Consider the following 20,833-nt stretch of genomic DNA (forward strand, 5'->3'; position numbering starts at 1 on the left):
TCCCCCAGAGACGACGCCATGATGGAACCATGGCATATACTTTCAGGTGGGAACACGCTTTACCATGAGATCTAACTGGGTAGTGTAACACACTGCTGCCATTTTGTGGCTCAAAGTTGAAATGACAGAAAGCCTTGAATTACCGCAACATGGACTTCAACCCATCCGTGTGTATTCACACATGTTCCAATGTTCCAATAACGAACAAAAAATACACTAAAGGACATGCTTAGATTTTGAGTTTCAAAATTTAATGATCAAAAATCAACCCTCATTCACATGCAGAGCCGTACATTTTCTCAGTAACTTCAGAACACAGAGGACAGTAATATTACAAATATTTCATATCTTCAGGTCAAACCTATTGCACAAGTCAGGTTTAATAGTATCCTAAACCACTCGATTGCATTCAACTCTTTCAGTACCAAGCAAACACGTTTGGTCAAAATCAGTAAGCAGTTATAAACGTAACTCAAAGATATATCAGAGGAAGTATTAACTGATCTTGCAGTATCTGTTACAGGAACAAAACAAACCTCCCTGAAAAAGCCGGTTGGATATATGTGCCTCATTTGTCCTCTCGTTCCACCCACTCGCTGTAGCCCCCTTTATAATGTCTTGCTCTAAAAGAGAAAAGACATTGAAAGCCAAAACTGTTAAGTGAAATACAGGCCAACAAGCAATGAGGGAGGTCACAGGTATGGATGTAGCAGTGGTGTTTACCTAGTGAAGCCCAGATTATAGGCAATGTCCAAGGCTTTACCACTCCTGTTTCCACTCTTGCAGTGAAAAACGATATTGTCAGCGTCTTTCAGTGGAGCAGGTACCTCAAAGGTCTGCTTAAAGTGCTCAGGGGACAGATTCAGAGATTCCTCCAGGTCACCCACTGAAACATGCATTAAAAAACATGACATATATACACACACAATAACACAGAGATACACACACACACACCCCCCACTGATGCATATCACACACACACACACACACACACACACACACACACACCTACATGGTATGTTCACAGAGTCAGGAATTCTTCCAGCGAGATATTCATCGGGATTGCGGACATCAAACAACTGAATGTTGCGTCTGGACAGCATATTCTTCAACTGCTCATAGGACACAACTGAGTCTGAAACCACAATATTACATTATGTATTACAAAATTAACTATCATTGCATCACAACAGCTACATGTCAAATCATTGCACAGCCTACACTCACCATCCATCGCTGAAACAAGTTTATCCTGTCATGTAAAACACAATTCGCCATTGAATTCTAAAAAGCCTGGGCCCTTTATACAGTGTAACAGTTCAGAGGCTTCTAGTCACACAGGTGGTTGGCCTATCGACCTGTTCCCAATACCATCCATTGTTGAACGGTTACAAAGCAGGCTACAAATATACACATAGGCTCCTTACTAGAAGAGGCAGTCAAAACCCTCATAACTGGGTCTGCAGTATTTGAAGCTAGAGCGTAGCCTAGCCAACAAAATACAAGGTAGGCTACTAGCCCAACAATCTAATCAACTTTACCGCTGTCGGTCAAGGGTTTGCCAGACTTTGATGTCGACGTTCTAAAGCTCAGCCAGTGACCACACGAGCTGAGTGACAGACGGCTGGCAGTGTCGGCTGCTATAATTACTGTTCTCCGTGATAACAGGTAAGACAACATGTTAACTGGCTTGATAACAAACTACATGTAGGCTATTGAAGGGCTAGTTTTATATTCTGCCCTCTATTGGCAGTGCTGGAATAGGTCATACTGAGGCGATAAATCTTTGTCATTCAAATACGTATTTCAATTTAAACATACATTCTGAAATCATGTCACAAGCACACAACTAAGCAATTTTTGTGTTTTCCTTTTTTTCGAAATGTTTTTGGGAAGCATTTTGTTACCGATTAAACCACGTGAAATACAGTGGGGGAGTCCATTTGGTTAAATCTAGTTCTATATTTCCTCAGAATTTTTAAATAAACCATCCAGATAGGACTATGAAACATGTCCCATGATATTAAATAACATTTGCAGGAAACATTTACATTTTGGGGGGTAAATGTTAACTGTAGGCTATGCTATGTTTCAAATTCAAAATAATGGTATGTCCCAGAACGAGGGTCATGTGATCGTTACCCAAACGGAACTCCCAGGTCAGGATAACAAATAAAAGCAGTATCTTTCTCTCTCAGCATTACATTTTTTTTCGTCTTCTGTCGTTACTCCTTATTCAGCAAAAATGATGTGTGGAGGAACATCAGCTGCGCAAACAGCTACGGATGAAGTCCAAAAAATTTGTGATGAGGTAACTTTACAATTTACTTTCATCCAGGGCCCGTGCCTTTAATGATATCCATTAGTTCCCTGAATCTTCTTTGAATAGATCGCCTAGTATCTCAGCCTTTTATTATTACTGCACAGATTGCTATGGGCCCAATATCAAAAATCTCTGAACTATATTTTACGCACAGATGAAGCCGCATGCAGAGAAGAAAGCCGGAAAGAGTTTTGACACCTTCACAGCGAAATCGTTCAAGACGCAGGTTGTGGCCGGTACAAACTACTTTATTAAGGTAAGGAGAGGTGCAGTTTATGATCTGGATAGGATGCGTGTTGTTTCGTATTTGACGTAGCTTACCTCCTCATATGAATCGTTTTTGGTTCTAGGTCCATGTTGGGGGAGATGACCATGTTCACCTGCGGGTGTACAAGACGCTTCCTCATACAGGAGGAACACTGGATCTGACAGGCCTGCAGGATTCCAAATCCCACCATGATCCCATTGAGTATTTCTGATTAAAAGTGATCTACGTCTTCAAGTAGACCTGATCCCCTCCAGTGCCTGGTTGTTTCAGTCTGATTAGTATGATTTGTTACAATATTATACCAGTGATCATGTTTTCATCCTAATTTGTCTATGCAGAAATGTATATTTAAAAAAAGGTTTCTGCTTCATATTCAAACATGATTGTGTGTGTAATCATATTAGCAGTTTGATTGGATGACACGATTCTTTTGTAACACAGCCAATAAAAGAAATTAAAGAACATTACTTTAAAATCTGTGTTTTGGATGAAGGAATGAAATGCTTGTGGTTTTCAAAAACCACAAGTTCTAAGATATGTTGAGCTGCACACTCATAAGCAGCTGACGATTACTCATCGTGGCTGGTGAACATCAGATTCTTTCACGTCACGCCCTTCTCCCTTCTATGACTACAACCAGTGAGAACCTGTTGTGTGTGTGTTTAGCAATGTAAACCTGAGAGAACCGCAATCACACACATTACTAAAGGATCTGGCATGACCAGACCACTGTTCAAGGATTAGGATACAGTACCCACATATTCAAGACACATTGGAGACAGTGATTCAGTCAGATTATGTTGACAAGTCCTTTGCGGTGAGGAATTGATCACCTTTTTAGTCATAGTATGGATGTTGGTCATGGGGTCAAACAAACACTGTTTACAACCTAATCTGGCTCAAAAAGACATCCTCATATTTTACCCCATGAAGACCATTGGATAACAATTAATGCACACATCTTTTTTGGGGAATGTTTGTTAGAAAAGAAACACGATGATGGCTCTTTCCTTTACATTGGTAATACAGTGTCCTGATCGTTGTGGGCAACAACTGAAATGAGGCAGAGCTGGTCGGATGACACAGGCCCGTCGGTCAGGACAGCAGCACCCTGCTGGTTCTGTCTCCAGTCCTGGTGCAGCCAACTGGATCTGCGCCTTGTCCCAGGAAACCAAAACAGGCAATCACTTAACCTTCGGAGGAGTGTAGTGGATTCGGCACCTTTCACTGAACACCTGAGATGTACAGGAGAAAAGGAAGATGGGACAATGAAGGAAGTTCATGATCGTTTTTTATGCTGCAAGCTGTTCTGATTACCGTCAGCACAACCCTTGGGTTAGTCTGCTTTAGTTTACAGAAGATAAGAGACCCTTTGTACACGTGTGTTCCACACGTGTAGATAGGTGTGTGCGTGTGTGAAAAGGAGTATGGAGTGTCCACTCCCTTCAAAAACCACCTGCTCCGAGAACAGGCTGGCTACATACTGTACAACCGCTGATGAGAGACTGTCTTCTCTCTTCTTTCACCACTAGGAGATGGAACACGTCTATACGTTCAAACATGTTAAAGGAAAGGAAATAAAAGACCATTGTGTGCATGTGTGCTCTTGGGGAAGAGATCATGTTAGATATAGAATTTGTGTGTGTGTGTGTTTGAGAAAAGGAGTATGGAATGTGGTGACCTCCCTTTTCTTTTGAAAACCACCAGATCTAGGCTGAGCTGGTCATGAGCAGATGCCAGTGACTTCCTTAACCTCTTTCACTACTAGGAGATAGAATATGTCTATGCGTACAAAAACGATGATTTACTGACAGGAATGCAGGCCAAATCGAACAGAGAAAAGTCAAACAGAAATGCCCTCTCACCTTCAAACTTCTATCATTGACGACCTCTTCAACATTCAGCTCTGATTGCATCAGTTTTAACTAGAGGAGAGAGGAAGAAAAGTCGGTTAAAGCTTTGTCTTCGAGTAGGACTTACATGCATGTTTTACTTATTTAACTTGATAAACCTTCATGCATACACATAGAATATACTGTCTTTTCTTCTCCATCTGCCGTAATCATTCGCTCAAGGTGTGCTCTTTGCTTCAGCTTTCCAGTCTAACTGAGAATGGTTTCCGTAAGCTACTGAAAGTTTATCTTTCATGTATAACTGAAATGATTTACATCTATACGTGAGAAATGCACACACATCTACATGTAAGAACACAGATACATGTAATGGAAAACGTCAATCAAACCTTTTAACCAGGTTTTTAAATCATATGCAGCTGATTCAGTTACAATCTAAAAGTGTTCAACAATATGTATGCCAGCTTTTCCAGTGAGCTTTCTCAAACGCATGTGCAAGTGATTCATCTGAGTATGTGTTCACATATGAGCGAGCATAGATTTACAGAACATATATGCATGAGAAATTCACTTGCAGTGATGAGAAACAAGCCTCACAGGGCCCCTCGTACTTGTCGAACTCATACTGAGCCGTCACAAATGCCTCTGCTGCACTCTAGCGGTTGACGAAACTCGCCTTACCTTAGTCTGCTCCTTCCTGAGTTGTTTGACGAGGGTGAGGTTGTCACGGTCCCTTCCTCTCTCCTCTCGTAGTTGCCCCACCACCTCTGAGGTCTGGGCTATACAGCTCTTGATTGCTCTGTCTCGGCTCAAATGGCCCTTCATCATCTACCAGACAGACGACACAACATTTTTTTTTTTTTTACATTTACATTTAGTCATTTAGCAGACGCTCTTATCCAGAGCGACTTACAGTAAGTACAGGGACATTCTCCCCGAGGCAAGTAGGGTGAAGTGCCTTGCCCAAGGACACAACGCCATTGGCCTTGCGGGGAATCGAACCGGCAACCTTCTGATTACTAGACCGATTCCCTAACCGCTCAGCCACCCGACTCCTCCTCCCTCCCAACATACAGGAACAAGGTTACAGAGTGCCAAAAGAAACCAAGAGGACGAACGGTGATCTAAAAATGTTGAGCTTCAGAAAATGTAATACACCTTGAACTAACAAACACTGCACATGCTTGTGAAGAGCAGGGTAATTACACTCACAGACTCATAGAGTTGTTTGCATGTCTGTGTGGCGTCGACCTTGCCCGAGAAGGACACTGTGGGCACTGTGGTGTTGAGGGCATGGACAATCCTGTCATCGATGGTGCGCATCACTTTCAGCACCTCCTGGTAAGCACAGATATAGATACAGGAATAAGGAGCTGCGCATTTACCAATCCATATTGCATACGCACTATTGGCTTATAATCTATGCAATATTTGCACATCACCTTTGATAAAAGTATCTGCTACATGAATAGAATGTGAAAACATGGTTGGTTCATGGAGGAAAGAAGTTTGAAAAGTAAAATGGAACTAGCTAGGGGACTACATTAACTATGTGAAAAACACTTGCTGTTTCTGTGTGCATGATTTGAATGAATCTGTGAGACTGACTGACGTGGCTCTTGGAACTAGTCTAGTCACGGAAACTACACCAACTTAGGCTGCAAGTTTCCAGAAATATAGCACGATGGTTTCTTGTGATCTGCTATAATGACCTAAAGAGATTGTCGTCATGCAATGATAGACAGTCTACAAGCTGTACGAGATCTCAGCTATCCTTATTAAAGACATCAACCGACATGCTGAACGTATTGTCATTACTCTGTTTACATGTAATGCACATTGAACCCTGTGTAGGTGCTGGCTGCTCCGTAGCAAAGAGAAGAGGTCACTAATTCAATCTAACCGTGATCCACACCATAGAGAACGGGACCTGCCCATTTGCTTTGTGTGTCGATTCAGGAAAATTCAATTTCATTATATAGTATCTGTAAGCGAGACTTTTTACACAATCATATTACCTGAAACATTGAAAAGTCCTCACAGTTTAAAGTTTGATTGGGCGCCGCCATAGTGGATAAACAGGTCCTGCACGCTTACAAAATGTATGTATGTCTTTGGTGAATGCCTGAACGAAAACATGTAATTATATCATCTATAGAAATGAATTTTGGTGTTTGCGGTGTTTCTGTTCATATTCTGACGGCGATTCAATATAAATTGCGCAAACTAACCTAATAAAATACAAAGGTGTGAACGTAACTATTTATGGGTATAAATATACACTTATGGCAAAGTAAAAAAGTGTTTAATTCTTTGTAATTACAACTATATAACTTTGTGTATTTAACTATATATGTGAATATAACGGTATTATCTCTCATGTGAACATCAACACAAAGCGTCCAGTCTGTGTGTGGAAGGTTATGTGCGTCAGAAGCAGAATTAAGCAGGCATGTAGCAACGCTTCCAAGGGTCCTTAGACTGCAGCGACAGCTCACTTTTGTGTTTTGGAACGGTATGAAGGGTTGACATTCAACAGCCAAATAACTTTTGATTTCACACCTTCATGACTTAACCGATTGTGGCATATACTACTGCTTTTTAACATGAACTTCATCAGATCTCGCATTGCCACTGGGACGTTGATTGGTGAGTAACTTACTTGTTTTCGTATTTTTGCGGTTTTCATAGTTTCTATTATCTAGCTAGGCTTCTGTAGCTGGCTCACGTGTGAAGGTTGTTCAAATTAAACCGGGCCGTATTATAAGCGTATTAACACTTTAGATATCGTTTGATCGTCATCGTCGTACAGTAGGCAAACAACTCGTTGTTAGCTTTCTTGATGTTTGGGCATAAGTGCTGTCGTTGTGGGCCAAGAGTAAAGGGGGGCGTGTTCCTCGGTTGGAATGTCCTATTCTATTTACAACAATAATAATACTTTTAATAACAATAATGTAAGCATTTGGAGGACGCTTGTATCCAAAACGACGTACATGAGGATTTTAATTTGCGAAGATAATGACTTATAACTATCCCCCAGTACAAGTATTGCCTGCTAAGATAGTCTGGGCGTGGGCGTTTACCTATTCTTTACAAATGGGACCGCTGTCAACAAACAACTAATGACAATAATTGTACCAGGAGAGAAGAATAAGAACTCACGATTTGTGTATCTGTTATCACGATGTGTTTCCCCCAGGTCAGTGGCGCGGACATGCGTTGGAGCACGGGGGTGTTCGGAGGATGTGTAACAAACCCCAGGAGGGGCACGCTGAGGTGCCTGCAGTACCAGCACAAGGTAGGACAAACACACGAACGCAAAATAATCTAAATAACAAACACACACTTCTGTGGAGCTCCTAGTTAGGGATGAGTTGGCGCTGATTTAAAGAGATCCTGATCCCGATTCCAAATATAGCCCCCATTTCCTCTGCGGGTCCATTCTAATAAACACACTGGAAGACGAAAGGGACAAAGCTAGGGAGCATTTTGTAGTTGCTGTAGGATTCAGTACTAACTTGACTGGACTCTGTGGTACTTTAGTGTTGTGAATTGGATAACACAGCAGAGAGTTGATTCTTTTTTTTCAAGATAAATAAACAGCATTTAGCCAGATTATCATCTCGGCACAGCTATTCAGGAAGTGGAAGAGGCTTCCAAGAACAGATTATTAAAGATAACATAACTCTGTAATGTTGGCAAGTACTGAATGTGAACCTCTTAATTGGCACTGTAGTGATAGTGCAGCTCTCTGATCGGGCCACATGGGTGCATGAGTGAGGTGGTTCTACAACAACATCCCTCAAACACAATCATATTACCAGAAACATTGAAAAGTCCTCGCAGTTTAAAGTTTCATTGGGCTCCCCATAGTGGATTAACAGGTCCAGCACGCTACAGTAGAAACCAGGGGAAAGTTTACTGTCCTGTCCCTGAGGATGGGAAACAAGACAAGTGAGGTCATCACAGGGTTGAAGTTAATGGCTGGACCGTGTGAAACATACACAATATCTTAATCTATGTTTATCGCACGGGATGTGAATCTACTGTTTGTATACAGTACACTTGGGTCAGTGGAACATGCATGGTTTTAGTTACATTTACATTTAGTCATTTAGCAGACGCTCTTATCCAGAGCGACTTAAAGTAAGTACAGGGACATTCCCCCCTAGGCAAGTAGGGTGAAGTGCCTTGCCCAAGGACACAACGTCATTTGGTACGGCCGGGAATTGAACTGGCAACCTTCAGATTACTAGCCCGCTTCCCTCACCGCTCAGCCACCTGACTCCCAAGAAGTTACCTTTCTTCATCCTGCGTGCTCTGTTCCTCCCCAGGCCCCCGTCCTGGGTTCAAGCTGCCCGGCTACAGACCGTCCAACATGGACAGGAAGATCCTAGTCTGGTCCGGACGCTTCAAGACCCCCGACCAGATCCCAGAGCTTGTGTCGTAAGTGACTGCTCACTGTTTACGCCAGACGTCCCAGCACACCCACCTCTGGTTGGCTATTTACACAGAGTGACATCATTGCAGTGCTAGCTGCCAGCTAATTGGATGAGTGTTGTTACCGGGGGAGGGGGGGGTGGCTGGTCGTGGGGAACAACTGCTATTGTTCAAACCAAATCTGTCCGAAGGCAAAGATAATTAGGGATGTCTGCCATCTGGGAGAAGATCTAAGAAGATCTGTTGGTTTGATTTAGAGCAGCACTCTGTCCAACTGTCCTCCTCCCCAGACTCTCTCACAGCCAAACCTCATACTTTCCTCTTATTAAACAGTTACACACCCTCCCATGCCACATACTGCGTGTTGTAAAGTTGTTCACTAATGACTGTATTGGATTGAGACAATATTTTGTATACCTCACACAGGTTCGAGATGATTGATGCAGCCAGGAACAAGGTCCGAGTGAAGGCCTGCTACATAATGATGGCGGTCACCATCGGAGCCTGTCTAGTCACGGTCATCTTGGGAAAACGGGTGAGCTTTAACAGGCAATAGAGAAACACAGTGATGTCAGTATATGCGTGCATGCATGCGAGTGTGTACGCACTATTCTCCATGTTCACGTGTTGACGGAAATGTCCTGGGTTGAATGAATTTACCCTCCTCCTCTCCTTTAGAAGTGAGTTGAGTACATGACTCGTAGGGTCCATGTTCTAGCATGTAGTTACAGTTCATTTGTGTTGTCTTAGTGTTCGCCTGTGTTCAGTTCTGAAAGGAAAATTTTATTAAATGTTCAAATGAAAGTGATAACTGAGCTTGACGATGCCTAAACGGAGTCATCCTGGGCTCGGTTTTCTCCTGCCTGAGTGTCTCTTCCTCTGCCTGACTGTCTCTTCCTCTGCCTGAGTGTCTCTTCCTCTGCCTGAGTGTCTCTTCCTCTGCCTGAGCGTCTCTTCCTCTGCCTGAGCGTCTCTTCCTCTGCCTGAGTGTCTCTTCCTCTGCCTCTCACCAGGCTGCTGGCAGACATGAGTCTCTGACCTCTCAGAACATGGAAAAGAAGGCAAGATGGAGAGAAGAGATGCAGAAGGAGAAGGACACAACAGCAGCCATAGAAGCAGCTAGCCTGACCGTAAAGGCTCAGTGAGAGGGACTGGATGAGAACGGCCACACCTACACCTGTCCCCCAACACTACACTCTTGTGTCACACTGTTGTAGTCCCATCCACTGGGCTGATGGTTGGTACGGTAGCCTGTGGTACTGGGAACTCCATATCTCTTGTAATGTAGCATTGCACAGGAATTGAGCAGAGAGATTTGGTATTTCGTTTTGGTTCAATTACTTACACCCCAGATCCCGTTTCTATTTCAGAAAGAATGTATGAGAGGTCAGTTGTATACAATAACTTTAGATTTTAACAGAGATTTTATAGAGAAATCTTTACTGAGTATATGTATTTGGTTTAGAGCATTTCACCCACACACACAATGGAAGTATGCCAAATGTTCATTGCTTTTTTCATCCATAATTTGGTCCATTGTCTGGAAGTGCTTTTTTTGTTTTGGGATTTTGCAGACCTAATGAAAGCACTCACTCATTATTCTGAATATAGCTTAACATGTGACTGTCAAAACCATCCTTATTTTTCTCTCATGCTCCTCTGTGTAAATGCCTTAAATGTAACCACATTTTGTCTAGCAAGAAAGTAAAACTATAGGTCCATTCTGGGTGTACTGCAAAGACTGTAGGTGTTTGGAAGGCTGGAATTTCAGTCAGGATGGCTAAATCATGACTTAAGGTACACCTGTATACGTTTTGCACTTTAATGTACAACATAGCTTATTTTCAGGTAAGTACATTGGAAAGTGGATCACCGATGGGTCCTTGTGTACATGCCAGATCACTCCTTCTAGCCTCATCCTTACCTGAATTTAATGTCCTTACATTGAGCAGTGTACAAACCTCTGTGTATTGTAAAGCCATTCAAATGATCGTGAAAATCTAAGGCTGTCAAAGTAGTTCTAAGTAAGTTAGATGGCACCGTATTAGAATCATAGAGGTTTGAATGAGACAAGTTCACAACAAGTTCATGAAACAGCATTTATGCAAATGGCATAACATAGGACAGTTATACAAACTCAATACGACTGCAGTATTGAACATGAAGAGCTAGTAATCAATGGAGGAATCTGACAAAATAAAGAACATGGTAAACAATCTTTCAGCCTTGTTGACTAATAAATTGCTAGTATTCAATTTGAATTTAAATATGATCTCTATTCTCTTCGTTTTCATAAGAGATTAATTTGGCACCTCCGGTAAACAGGTTTTCCCCCAAATTAAAGCAAATCATGTTTTCAAAGAACAAGTTTTTATTTTATTTTTCAACTCTGTTGTAAAATCACATGGGTTGGATTAGGTTGGTGTACTTATTTGGCATGATCAAACTGGAGACAGAACAGTATCTCAATAACCAATACCCCACAGACTAGTGGATTTTGAAGATTTCTTGAAAGGGTGGAATTCTAAGTGCCTTGAGACATCGTTGAGCTGAAGTGAAACAACTAGTTCATTAGTTATAGTCCCAACCATAGATATATATAAAGGGTAGATGTCTCATCCGTGTTGTCGGACAATGGGGTCGAACGTCTGCACATGGCAGCCATCTTGCTACAGTCAACTCGCTCACCCATAATTGTGTTGGTGCTACATGTACTTTTTAAATGACCATAACTTGCTAAATTTTCACTATGTTATGCCACTGCATACTTCTATTTTATAAAAAAAAAACTAAAAACATAATTATTCATAAGTATGCAGTGGCATAACGACATCTCTGACGTTGATAACAAACCAAACCGTTGAAAAATCGGTTGAAAATTGAGCAAGTTATGGTCATTTAAAAAGTACATGTAGCACGAACACAATGTTATGGGTGAGCGAGTTGACTGTAGCAAGATGGCCGCCATGTGCGGACGTTCTAGACTCCGCCGTAAGACATCTAGTCTTTATATATATCTATGGTCCCAACTGTTTACAGATCACAAGTATTTACACCTCACTTCCTGAGGAGGGGAAAGAGCCATTGTGAACCAATGAAAAGTGAGCGCTAAAAACTGTTCTGAAAGATTCTGAATGAACAGGTGAAATTCCTGAACTAAAGTGCAGCAAATGAAATGGAATTGCGGATATAGGTTTTTTCAAAGTTCCCATGGTCTGTTGGACAGGCTCACGGAAATAGCTTTATTTTGTCTGGTCTACGTCCGTCCATTTGTCTCAGTGCGAGGGAAGACTCCAATTCCCATGATTCCATGGGGTATATGTATCACACCAGAGGCAGGAGCCAGCCCAAACTCTTAGGGATGGAGCCTGCAGTACAGATGGAGGAAGTGCCGCCACTGTAGAAAGGAATGCATGATATGGGGACTGGAAGGGTAAAACAAGCCAGGTTAGTCACAAAAAGAGGCTCCACCCCTCACAACCACTGGTTAAACTCCTATTAAGTCAATCCATGGTGACCAATCAATGGCCAACAAGAGGACAAAGTAACCTCTTTTTTTGTTGTCGTCGTTTTTAAGTGCCTTCAGTAGAAGTCATTCAGTCCCTAGGTTTGGTCTGGCCACATCACGCCACTGTGGGCGGGTCAGTCCTTTGACCACGGTCGAGACACGGTTGTGTGGTCACACAGTCTCACGGTCAGTCCAGTGTTTGGATTGGATGCTGGTTGGGGGGGGGGGGGGGGGGGGGGTTGGCACGTCCACGGGTGCCTTTTCTCAGTCGTTGATGCAGTTTAGTCAGACAAACAGCGTCTGACTTGACCCATTTCCTCCGGGTCTGGGTCAGGTCATGGTCTGGGAATGTGGTCGTGGACAGGGTTTCTTTCTTTTTTTTCCCTTATGGTAACGAGCCAGTTAGGGTGAAGGGGCAGTCAGTTTGGTATCCTCTAAATGAGGGAGGGTGGGAGGGGGCTGAGGGGAGCAGTACGAGGAGGAGGAGAGAGGGTTGTTGTTGCTGTGCTGCTGAACAATTAAGCGTGTAGGTGTGAGCTCGGAGAAGACTTAAGAGTACGACAGCGAAAACCTTCACCAACTGGCTGACAGGACTGCAAGGACTCTGCCTGCATTGCACGCACGCACACACACACGTGCTCTGGAAATATGACACTTCTAGTAATCATGATAATGATTAAATCAATCTCTCTTGGGGGGGCTGGGGTGTGGGGGAGGTAAGGGGGGAGGGGCTGGGGTGTGGGGGAGGTAAGGGGGGAGGGGCTGGGGTGTGGGGGAGGGGCTGGGGCTACCATCTTCGCAGTGGGGGATCTGAGGGAGTGGGCAGAGAGAGGGGCAGGGGTGTGTGCCAGGGTGAGGGGTTTGAGGGAGAGGGGTGGTGAGGATTATAGCTGGAAGCCCTCCATGGGGGCCTCGCACTGCTGGAAGAGGAACTGTTGCTGCTGCAGGTCGACGGCCGGGGCCAGGGACGGGTCTTCATCCTCGGGGCTGAAGTAGCGCTCGATTAGGTCGAATGCCTTCTGGTAGATCTCCTGGTTCTCGTGGCCCTGTAGAAACTCCAGCTTGTCCAGACCTGGAGTGGAGGTGGAACACAAGGGCCGTCAAGACCAACCCTGGGTCTGTGTGCTGTCAAATATCCTGTCCTTCCTTTAGTGTTAGAGAAGGAGACAGCTAGGCTGGATGTGTGCATACCGTAGGCCTCCTCTAAGAGAGCACAGTATGGGTTGATGCCCCCGCCCCTCTTAGCCTCCAGTTCTCCCAGCCGCAGGATGTTCTCCAGCCCGTTCAGGGCCACCTGGACGATCTTAGAGTCCATCAGCGTCAGGAGGTCGCACAGAGGCTTGATACAGCCCAGCTCCACAAGGTGCCTGCAGAGAGAACAAACAGACACACACACACATTTTAGTTTGATAACCTGAGTGAATTACAACGCAGTGAACGACACCTGGACAGACTGCAGTTTGAGTTATTATTATTATATATATATATTTGATATGTTTTATAAAATTGTTTTATATTAAAATTAGTTTAACTATTACTACTTTTTTTACTTAATTTAAGATCCGTATATGTTTATTGTCTGCACCTTCCTGCCACAGTAAATTCCGTGTTCCTGTGTAACATACATGGCGAATAAACCAAATTCTGATTCTAATTCTGAGAGCAGACTTGGGGCCTCCTGGCCTGGGGCCTCCTAGCCTGGGGCCTCCTAGCCTGGGGCCTCCTAGCCTGGGGCCTCCTAGCCTGGGGCCTCCTAGCCTGGGGCCTCCTAGCCTGGGGCCTCCTAGCCTGGGGCTCCCGTCGTGGGGCTGTACCTGATCTGCTCCGCAGAGCCTCCTGAGGTGGCGTTGGTGATGGCCCAGGCTGCCTCCTTCCGGGTGCGGAACTCTGCCACCTGAAGAATATTGATCATGGGGGGCAGCAGCCCTGCATCCATCACCATCTACAGGAGGGGAGGGGGGGGGGAGGGAGACAGAAAGAGAGAGAGGGAGGAGGGGGAAGCAAAAAGCAACAGATTCAAAAAGAGCTAGCTCTTGGAAGCAGACTAACCTGAATGAAAACAAGCTTTGGCCACGTAGGCGGTGACCAACCGAACGACTGACCGAGCTATAGAACTGCTGATCGCAGCAAATGAAAACATTTTTTTTTTTTAAACATAAAAGCACACACACACACATACCTGTATCTGAGCACGGTTCCCTGCGGTGATGTTGGAGATGGTCCAACAGGCCTCCTTCTTGATGGACTCCTTAGGACTGCTGAGGAGGTGAAGCAGAGACTGGAGGGCGGAGCAGTTCAGGATCACCTGTACAGAGCACACACACACAGTGAAACAACAACAACACACAAGACTAATGCTGGCCAGACCAGCAGTGAGCTGCTCTGAATGCAAGCAGGACGTGGTGTTCACGCCTGCGGTCTTTACCTGTGTCTGGAGGTCGTCTCCTGTGACAATGTTTCCCACGGCCCGCAGAGCTGGTGACACCACCTTGTAGTCAGAGTGTCTGAAATGACACCACAAGAGGCATCGCAGGGTTAGGTCACTGTCTGTAGCATAGAGAGGTGTGTGTGTGAGGATTGTGACTGGGTGATGTGTGTGTGTGTGAGGATTGTGACTGGGTGATGTGTGTGTGTGTGAGTATTGTGACTGGGTGATGTGTGTGTGTGTGTGTGAGGATTGTGACTGGGTGATGTGTGTGTGTGTGTGTGAGGATTGTGACTGGGTGATGTGTGTGTGTGTGTGTGAGGATTGTGACTGGGTGATGTGTGTGTGTGTGTGTGTGAGGATTGTGACTGGGTGATGTGTGTGTGAGGATTGTGACTGGGTTATGTGTGTGTGAGGATTGTGACTGGGTGATGTGTGTGTGAGGATTGTGACTGGGTGATGTGTGTGTGAGGATTGTGACTGGGTGATGTGTGTGTGAGGATTGTGACTGGGTGATGTGTGTGTGAGGATTGTGACTGGGTGATGTGTGTGTGAGGATTGTGACTGGGTGATGTGTGTGTGAGGATTGTGACTGGGTGATGTGTGTGTCCTTACAGCAGCAGCTCCACCAGGCGGCGGCAGACCCCAGAGTCTATGATGGCCTGGATCTTGTCGTTGGGGCCATCTGATAGGTAGGAGAGAGCCCAGCACGCATCCGCAAGGATGTCCGTGTCGTTGACAAACAGCAGCCACGACAGCACACTGAGACATGGAGACACCTGGAGGGAGGAGGGGGGGATGGAGAAGAGGGTGGAGGAAGAGAAAATCTATTGTTTGTGTTGGTCTGCTGTTGCCACGGTCCTAGGTTAGAGACCAAGATGGTGATGCGGGATGTGGGTCCTGTTTGTTACCGTAGCGATGTCAAAGGTGGGACGTTACCTTGGCGAAGTCTGGGGGAGGGTTCTTCCCTCGGCAGAGGTTGGAGAGCGCCCACACTGCGTTCCTCATCATTGTGAGACGATTCTGCTTGGCCAACAACCTGGCAGAGAGATAGAGAAGCGACAGGTATCAGTGTTTCCCCTATGTTTACAGCTTTGGGGGGGGGGGGCGCAACCATGTAGAGACAGAAATGACATGCCGTCATGTAAATAAGATAAATAACATAACGCCATTTAGTTTGTTTAATAAAAGAGCAAGCTATAGACCTGTTTTATATGAAAGGTAACCTTAAAATACTTATTTTGTGATCTGGCGCTATATATATAAAAGAAATATATAATAATATTTAAAAAATAAAGATTTATTTTTTATTATTAACTTGACCTTCCAGGAGGGGCGGGGGGTTCCGTTGGGGGGGGGGGTTAGGGGTTAGTGGGGCGCCCCCCTAATATAATGGTAGGGGAAACACTGGGTATTCTTAAAATGTTATTTCAAAGAACGTAGTTCACCTGATAACGGCCTGTTATCAAACTTAAAACCAAAAAAAAAGACACATCACATAGTGATGTGAGTGTAGATTTCAAGCAAGGGAGATGGTAGTGGAGTACTTACTGTACTAGAGAGGGCAGGATGTTGCAGTCCACCACATAGTCTCTGCACTCTGTGCTGTCTCCTGCTATGTTCCCCAGGGCCCACACCGCCTGAAGCAACAGCAACACACAGCGTCACAAGCACATTCCCAGTGTTTCAAAAACACTGTGGGACAGCGACAATCCAAAACCAGAGATACAATCAAACATTCCTCTCCACACACAAACTGGTATTCAACACAGCTCCTCGCAAAACACAGAGGAGACGGCTGTGTGTGTTTTGCAGGCGATTAAATGTGTAACAGGACTTAAGAGATGGGAGAGAGAGAGCCTTCCCAGATGTGTGTACGGTACCTGTTCCTGGACGTCCTCGAAGTCGGAGCTGAGCATCTCTATGAAGACGGGCACGGCTCCAGCCTGGATGACCACGCGGGTCTGGTGGGATGTCCCTGAGGCGATGTTGGTCAGGACCCACGCCGCCTCAAACTGGACACACACACACACACACCGAATGAACAATCACTACCTGAATGGTCATACATCCACAGACATTGCTACAGATATGTGAGTGTGTGTGTGTGTGTATGTATGCATGTATGTATGTATGTATGTATGTATGTATGTATGTATGTATGTATGTATGTATGTATGTATGTATGTATGTATATGTGTGTGTGCAACATTTTGCCCACAGACTGAATCAAGACAGGTTGCGTGAATCTACCTGCAAAGTACAGTTTTCCCTCCTCTTAAGGAACTCCACAAAGCGCTCCACAACTCCAGTGGTGGCGATGACCTCATCAATGGGTGGGTTGGGCTCTGTGTGACGGATTCGACAACAGTGAGAGTCTGGGCATGCAAAGGTCAGAGGGAAACCTGTGGTCAGGTCAGCACCCATACGGAGGCCAGGGCACAGCTGGCATTCTTACCTTTAGACAACAGCTTCCTGAAACGCTGTGTTGCCATTAGCTGTTGCTCAGGAGAACTCGAGAAGATCATCTGGGTCATGTCCTCTGAAATCACCCCTCCCTGGAGGAGAGAGAGGGACAGATAGCCTGTTCCGTGAGAATAAAGCGCTAGTCAAATCAGAAATAAGCATAGCATTATCGATTTATGTTAAGCGAGTATGCGCGTGTGTCTGTCTGTAATCGTTCACACTACTCACAGTGAGCGGGTCTATGTTATTAGCCTGGGACTCTAGGTAGCCGCTGTCGCCCATGCTGTCCTCCTCCACGGTTCCATCCTCCTCCGCTGTTGCAACATTCCTCCTCTTGAACAGCTTTACGAGAGAACCAGCTCAGACCGTTATGCTTGTTAATCGTTCTAGTCCATACAGCAACAAAGACACACATCCTCATCACGATTCTGCTGATGTCTACAGAGAACGGCAGGTTTCCCAGCAACTATGTCATACTTCACCTATGCTGTGATCCTCCTCTGTAGATTCCCATGGGAACGTAGGGAAAAGAATGGTGGTAATGTAACAACATGTGGCTTTCTTGGGCTCACCTGTTCATCTTTTTTCTGTTTACGGAGTTGTAATCCCTCCTCCTCTCTCCTCCTCCTCATCTCGTCTGTGTTGAGCGACTTGTTCTTGTAGCTCTTGAGCCGTGCATTGTCTTTACCCTGACTCATTCTGTAGTCTGGAAGTAGGCAATGAGTTATTTAAAGAGGGGTTAAATGATGGAAAAAAAGATATAGTATGACGAAAGTATGGAAATAATGCTCGGAAGTAATTGATGTGACTGCATGGACTTGCTTTCAGTAGCTTCACAATAATAGCTAATGATTGTCTCGAATAAACGCTAGCTAGACAAGCAATGAGAGGAAATGTAATTATGGCAGCTACCCAGACAGCTACTTCTAAATGTACTGTACAGCTCCCTACGTAACGTTGTCAGTAGAGCTAAATTGGCTAGCTAGACTTGACAAGTAAAAGACAACCAACATGTAAACCTGATTTTTAGCTTTAATCGGCGAATGCCCAATTTAACTGCGTTGTTGTAATTAAAGCGCTGTAACGTTGACCCAGCAAAGCAGCTGGTAAAGGGTGTTTGAGGATATAGCTAGCCTAGCTAGACTAGCTGGCTGAAGCTAGCTAAAGCTATCTTAGCAACTAATGTTATTGTCGGTATGTAGCTAACCCAGTTTGAGTATCCAGGACTGACCTACGGTGAATTGAATCGCTGCTGCTGGGCAAGTGGTGGGTCGAAACCCCCCTAACCGTCTGTCACGCGCCGGATTGTGAACATATAACAACAAACGAACAATTCTACTTGACAAGCAATTTCACATCGTCGATATTAGCTCTAGCTATTTGACGACCATCGAAGCTAGCCTAACGACTGGTATACTTAGAAAGGTACATAAAAGGTCTAAACATATTACTTTTTGAACACATGTAAATAGGACATTAGATGCCGCAAATAATATCTGGTTCTTAATAACCTTGATACGTTTTACTGACCTGTATAATTTGGGTATAATAATCCTCCAATTCGCTAGGCCACCACTCCTGCAGCCACCGCCGGGTTTAAGTACTGCGCATGTGCACTTGTTTATTCCGCTCAAATAAACGCAGATCATCTACGAAATCCATGGCCATTTAGACCTATGAGTAACACTAAGAAATTACGTGTTATGGTGCCACCTATTTTGCCCATGTTTTGCATTGCATCAATCCAAAACGAGTGCATTAAGTGCACTCATCAAATGAGTAAGAGAAGTTACTCATTTAATATGATTAAATTAGTAGGATCTTATTAAATGAAGAGAGTGATGCAAAAGGTGGCACCAGAACACGTTTTCTTATCTCTGGAGTTACAGAAGCAGTGTCCTGAATTTTTATCTGCATTTTATGGATACACATTGTTTACACAGTGCTGTTCAAAATTAGGTTGTAGGTTTTTTAAGGGACTTTGCTGGGATGAAAGTTTGAAATTGTAAAACAGCCTACTAATGACATTGCTTAGTTGGTCTTAACATTTCCCTTGCATGCAGCTTTTTCTGATGCCTTTGAGTGTCATTTAAAGCTCAGTCCTAATATTATACTGAACTGCACAATTTGTTAACCCTAACCCTCAGGGCCGGCGCAAGCACCTTCGCCGCCCTAGGCAAGATGTTTCAACAGCACCGTCAGCACCTGCATGACGTGTTTGTATGGCATGAGCTGCACATGCAGACATCTTGTGCACCTGGCTGAAGGTGTAATCAGAGAGGGCTGGAGTGGGTCAACAGACCAGAGAAATGACAATGTTTCAAGCCAGTCAGACGCTCAAGTAGGTTGTCTGGAATCAATCTTCTCTAAATAACGTGTAAAGCAGACCTATACAAATGACCTTTAAAGTCCCTTTAAAGTCCCTTCAAACATTTCTATCTTAACCAGAATTCTTTTTTTATATGTAAGTATGACATTGCAGTTCTCTCTTGTGCTATTTGATCAATCATCAACATCAACCCAATTTACCTTTCAACCTTGCACATATCTTCTAAAAGCAAGGGCATGCTCAGGTCAATGTGATGTGAGATTGATATGTAATTATCCTGGCAATGTGTTGGAAATATGTAAGCGTTTGTTGTTAGAACTGTCTGTGATGCAATTAAACCAAAGGGTTGCAAAACGAAACACCAAAGTAAACTAATACAAAAACAGACACATTGCAATAGGTGGCGCCAGACTGACGTGCGACCCCCGTGTCGGCATGCCGCCTGCCAGACAAGCGGGATACAATGTTGCAAAATGAGGGTCAGTCAGTCACGACCCAGACACCTATAAATACAAGGAGACACAAAGCCCCCAAGAATACAACAACCACGAAAAATGACAACCATGCAGAGACATCTCCTCGCAGAAGAAAACAGCATCGGGTCAAGCAATGCCTTCGACATGTGGCACGACTATATGAATCTTGGGAGGACACTGGAGCAACTTTGTGTTCTGCGCAAGATAGAGAGTGGACCCCTGATGCCCGAGTGGATTCGCGGCTTGCCAGCGGTCCAACCCCGTCGCCGTGATGACTCGTTAAGCAACAACTCTGAATCTGATGATCTGAGTTTCGCGAGCAGCATCTCGGACACCAGCCGTTGCAGCCCGACCTCAACTTCTTGTTGTGCCTTCTGCAAACAGAACGGCGAAACGGAAGAGATCTACCGATCCCACAAACTGAAAACAAAGGACGGGAGGGTTATTTGCCCCATTCTGAGGAGTTACATCTGCCCGATCTGTGACGCTACCGGGGACAAAGCTCACACACGACGGTACTGTCCAAAGCGCAAATGAGGGACATGCCCTGGGAGACTGTAAGTTATGCAAATCAGAAGAAAAAAATGAAGAAAAAAACGTTGTAAAAATGTTGTAGTTCGCTGTTTGACCAAGTTTACCATACATGTTGAATAAGTTACCGTTTGTTTTGTTACCAAGAAAGTAAACATATCCTATTTTTTCACATAAACGTTGTCTTTGTCAATATTGTTTTTATTCTTCTGAT

The 20,833-nt window shown here is 44.4% G+C and overlaps 5 protein-coding genes across 11 annotated transcripts; 2 read left to right on the forward strand and 3 right to left on the reverse strand.

Annotated features, from left to right (window-relative positions):
- Nucleotides 1-229: 229 nt before the first annotated feature.
- Nucleotides 230-1,883, reverse strand: si:ch211-161h7.8 (thiosulfate sulfurtransferase/rhodanese-like domain-containing protein 3). Of its 3 annotated transcripts, none has more exons than XM_062479584.1 (4): nucleotides 1,822-1,883; nucleotides 1,013-1,135; nucleotides 724-886; nucleotides 230-623 (listed from the first exon to the last, which is right to left on the reverse strand). In XM_062479584.1, exons 1-4 carry the CDS (start codon nucleotides 1,832-1,834, stop codon nucleotides 569-571), a joined length of 354 nt encoding a protein of 117 aa, XP_062335568.1. In that variant the 5' UTR covers nucleotides 1,835-1,883; the 3' UTR covers nucleotides 230-568. The 3 variants fall into 3 exon arrangements, with proteins under 3 accessions (XP_062335568.1, XP_062335567.1, XP_062335569.1); XM_062479583.1 differs by lacking the exon at nucleotides 1,822-1,883 and adding an exon at nucleotides 1,542-1,806; XM_062479585.1 differs by lacking the exon at nucleotides 1,822-1,883 and adding an exon at nucleotides 1,228-1,681.
- A 264-nt stretch (nucleotides 1,884-2,147) lies between these two features.
- LOC134035307 (cystatin-B-like) lies at nucleotides 2,148-3,055 on the forward strand. Its single transcript, XM_062480311.1, has 3 exons — nucleotides 2,148-2,311; nucleotides 2,478-2,579; nucleotides 2,674-3,055. The coding sequence occupies exons 1-3, from the start codon at nucleotides 2,246-2,248 to the stop codon at nucleotides 2,800-2,802; spliced, it is 297 nt and encodes a 98-aa protein (XP_062336295.1). The 5' UTR covers nucleotides 2,148-2,245; the 3' UTR covers nucleotides 2,803-3,055.
- A 321-nt stretch (nucleotides 3,056-3,376) lies between these two features.
- mix23 (mitochondrial matrix import factor 23) lies at nucleotides 3,377-7,759 on the reverse strand. Of its 2 annotated transcripts, none has more exons than XM_062480309.1 (5): nucleotides 7,607-7,759; nucleotides 5,657-5,782; nucleotides 5,126-5,272; nucleotides 4,457-4,516; nucleotides 3,377-3,826 (listed from the first exon to the last, which is right to left on the reverse strand). In XM_062480309.1, the coding sequence occupies exons 1-5, from the start codon at nucleotides 7,658-7,660 to the stop codon at nucleotides 3,776-3,778; spliced, it is 438 nt and encodes a 145-aa protein (XP_062336293.1). In that variant the 5' UTR covers nucleotides 7,661-7,759; the 3' UTR covers nucleotides 3,377-3,775. The 2 variants fall into 2 exon arrangements, with proteins under 2 accessions (XP_062336293.1, XP_062336294.1); XM_062480310.1 differs by lacking the exon at nucleotides 7,607-7,759 and adding an exon at nucleotides 6,463-6,549.
- On the forward strand, nucleotides 6,926-11,102 carry fam162a (family with sequence similarity 162 member A). Its single transcript, XM_062480308.1, has 5 exons — nucleotides 6,926-7,093; nucleotides 7,644-7,742; nucleotides 8,779-8,890; nucleotides 9,311-9,419; nucleotides 9,898-11,102. Exons 1-5 carry the CDS (start codon nucleotides 7,051-7,053, stop codon nucleotides 10,027-10,029), a joined length of 495 nt encoding a protein of 164 aa, XP_062336292.1. The 5' UTR covers nucleotides 6,926-7,050; the 3' UTR covers nucleotides 10,030-11,102.
- kpna1 (karyopherin alpha 1 (importin alpha 5)) lies at nucleotides 10,970-18,971 on the reverse strand. Of its 4 annotated transcripts, XR_009932341.1 has the most exons (15): nucleotides 18,814-18,971; nucleotides 17,856-17,989; nucleotides 17,512-17,625; nucleotides 17,276-17,375; nucleotides 17,071-17,165; nucleotides 16,701-16,832; nucleotides 16,369-16,457; nucleotides 15,757-15,856; nucleotides 15,433-15,596; nucleotides 14,818-14,896; nucleotides 14,572-14,697; nucleotides 14,207-14,334; nucleotides 13,584-13,759; nucleotides 13,164-13,464; nucleotides 10,970-13,113 (listed from the first exon to the last, which is right to left on the reverse strand). XR_009932341.1 is itself a non-coding variant. In XM_062480305.1 (14 exons), the coding sequence occupies exons 2-14, from the start codon at nucleotides 17,979-17,981 to the stop codon at nucleotides 13,277-13,279; spliced, it is 1,617 nt and encodes a 538-aa protein (XP_062336289.1). In that variant the 5' UTR covers nucleotides 17,982-17,989; nucleotides 18,814-18,971; the 3' UTR covers nucleotides 10,970-13,276. The 4 variants fall into 4 exon arrangements, 3 of the variants coding, with proteins under 3 accessions (XP_062336289.1, XP_062336290.1, XP_062336291.1); XM_062480305.1 differs by having other exon boundaries at nucleotides 10,970-13,464; XM_062480306.1 differs by lacking the exon at nucleotides 18,814-18,971 and adding an exon at nucleotides 18,515-18,743 and having other exon boundaries at nucleotides 10,970-13,464.
- Nucleotides 18,972-20,833: the final 1,862 nt, after the last annotated feature.

This window comes from Osmerus eperlanus, chromosome 15 (assembly GCF_963692335.1).
Source record: "Osmerus eperlanus chromosome 15, fOsmEpe2.1, whole genome shotgun sequence".
NCBI classification, from domain to species: Eukaryota; Metazoa; Chordata; class Actinopteri; order Osmeriformes; family Osmeridae; genus Osmerus; species Osmerus eperlanus.